Genomic DNA, 2,563 nt, shown 5'->3' with positions numbered 1-2,563 from the left:
CAGCTCTGCCCTATGGGAACAGCTCTGCCCTATAGAAACAGCTCTGCCCTATGGGAACAGCTCTGCCCTATAGAAACAGCTCTGCCCTATGGGAATGGCTCTGCCCCATGGGAACAGCTCTGCCCCATGGGAATGGCTCTGCCCTACAGAAACAGCTCTGCCCTACAGAAACAGCTCTGCCCTATGGGAACAGCTCTGCCCTATGGGAACAGCTCTGCCCTATGGGAACAGCTCTGCCCTATGGGAACGGCTCTGCCCTATGGGAACAGCTCTGCCCTATAGAAATGGCTCTGCCCTATGGGAACAGCTCTGCCCCATGGGAACAGCTCTGCCCTATGGGAACAGCTCTGCCCTATAGAAACGGCTCTGCCCTATGGGAACTGCTCTGCCCTATGGGAATGGTTCTGCCCTATGGGAACAGCTCTGCCCTATAGAAACAGCTCTGCCCTATGGGAACAGCTCTGCCCTATGGGAACGGCTCTGCCCTATAGAAACAGCTCTGCCCTATGGGAACGGCTCTGCCCCACAGAAACAGCTCTGCCCTACAGGAACAGCTCTGCCCTACAGAAACGGGGAATGATTCTCTCTCAGGGCAGGGATGTTTTGGGGTTTCTGAATCTCTCTGAATTCAGGGATGTTCCAGGTTTTTGAAGCTCTGAGCACAGGGATGTTCCAGGTTTTTGAACCTCTCTGATCACAGGGATGTTCCAGGGTTTTTTAAGCTCTCTGAGCACAGGGATGTTACAGGTTCCTGATTCTCTCTGAGTTCAGGGATGTTCCACGTTTTTTAAGCTCTGAGCACAGGAATGTTCCAGGTTTTTTAATCCATCTGAGCACAGGAATGTTCCAGGTTTTTTAAGCTCTGAGCACAGGAATGTTCCAGGTTTTTGAACCCATCTGAGTTCAGGGATGTTCCAGGCCGGTGATTTTGCTGCTCCCCTGCCCAGCTCAGGGTTGTGTAATCTCTTGTCCTCAGTGCTGGTTAAGCCTTTTTTTTCCGCCCTTCTTGCCACGAAAATGCAGAACATCAGAAAGTTGTTGAGGCCCCAGAGACTCCCATCTCTCACCATCTCTTCCAGCAGTGCAGGAAGCTGGGGGTACTGAGGGTTTTTTTTTCATTTTTCAGTATTTCACAGACTCAGACTGGGAACACTCATCCACCTGACCCTGTTCCTCTCTCCACAGGCCATCATCAACAGCACCATCACCCCCAACATGACCTTCACCAAAACATCSCAGAAATTCGGGCAGTGGGCTGACAGCAGAGCCAACACCGTGTACGGGCTGGGCTTTGCCTCGGAGCAGCACCTGAGCCAGGTGAGGCTGCAGGGACAGCCCTCGGGGAGCCCTGAAAAACCTGAGAAATGGGGCTGGAGAGGAGTTCAAGGTGCAAAGATACCAAAAATTCTATTTGTAGAGTGCTCTGAGCATCACAGATTGAGCCAAATCTGCAGGCCCTGCTCTGGCACTGCTGCTGAGCTGAACCCACAGCCCCGGGTGCCAAATTCAGGGGCTGCTCCTGAATTTTATTGTTTGAAGGAAATTAAAAAGCGTTTTAAATGAAGCTGCAGAGAGAGGAGGAAGCCGGGGATCAGCTCTGGTGGTTCCACATTTCAGCACAGCCCCACAGGGACATCTCAGCACAGCCCCACAGGGACATCTCAGCACAGCCCCACAGTGACATCTCAGCACAGCCCCACAGTGACATTTCAGCACAGTGATTTTCCCCTCTCCTCCAGTTTGCAGAGAAGTTCCAGGAGGTGAAGGAAGCCGCTCGTTTGGCCCGGGAGAAGTCCCAGGATAAAACAGAGCTGACCAATCCTGCCCTGAGCATCACATCTCACCAGGTACTGCTGGAAAAGGGGCCAAATGGGGCATGGGGGATCCCCTCTGGCTCTCATCCCCTTCCCCAGGCTTGTGGTGACACTGAGGTGACATCAAACACATTGATTAATTAATTAATTAATGCTGGAGTGGAGCTGCTGGGACAATTCTCACTCCTCCCTCTTTCCAGTTAAACTGCCAAACCCGTTTCATACCAGGCACAGCCACGCACGGGGTGTGGGCATTTCTTGGAATTGATTTGGTTTTCAGTTTGGTGCTTTTGTTGTGCTTTTTGCCTCCCTGGCTGCTGGGTCGGTGTGACAGTGACAGCCACCAGGCTGGAGATCACTGAGGGGATTTACAATCATATTTTGCTTTTTTCTGAGCTGCAGGAGGTGGTGTTGGAGCCCCAGAGCTGATTCCCACAGCTCTCTCTGGCACCGTCCCCGTGCACTCACCCCACTAAACCCCGCTGGGGTGGCACTGGGACAGCTCTGCTGCTCCAGAGGTGGCTCCAGAGGTGGCTCCAGAGGTGGCTCTGCTGTCCCCTGATGGGGGACGGCGTTCTGGGGTGGCACAGATGGAGGAGGGGGTGTGACAATGCCTCGGTCTGCAGGGRAGRGAGGGAGGGACTGGGAATGTGCAGGGATGGGAAATGTGCTGAGTGCTGCCTCACTRCAAACCCACCCTAAAGGGAAAGGGTCGGGCATTCCTGGAAAAACAACGATTTGGGGTTTTT

General features: G+C 53.4%; 1 protein-coding gene across 1 annotated transcript; it reads left to right on the top strand.

Moving 5' to 3' along the window:
- Positions 1–1,185: 1,185 nt before the first annotated feature.
- LOC130588428 (homer protein homolog 3-like) lies at positions 1,186–1,874 on the top strand (the record flags this gene model as incomplete). Its single annotated transcript, XM_057389351.1, has 2 exons — positions 1,186–1,317; positions 1,740–1,874. Coding segments are annotated over 2 exons (267 nt in total), but the record flags the coding sequence as incomplete, so codon positions are not given.
- Positions 1,875–2,563: the final 689 nt, after the last annotated feature.

This window comes from Malurus melanocephalus, unplaced genomic scaffold (assembly GCF_030028575.1).
Source record: "Malurus melanocephalus ecotype Western Australia unplaced genomic scaffold, MMel_1.1 scaffold_4994, whole genome shotgun sequence".
NCBI lineage: Eukaryota > Metazoa > Chordata > Aves > Passeriformes > Maluridae > Malurus > Malurus melanocephalus.
The sequence above is the reverse complement of the archived record's forward strand: the minus strand, read 5'-3'. Positions and strand labels throughout refer to the sequence as shown.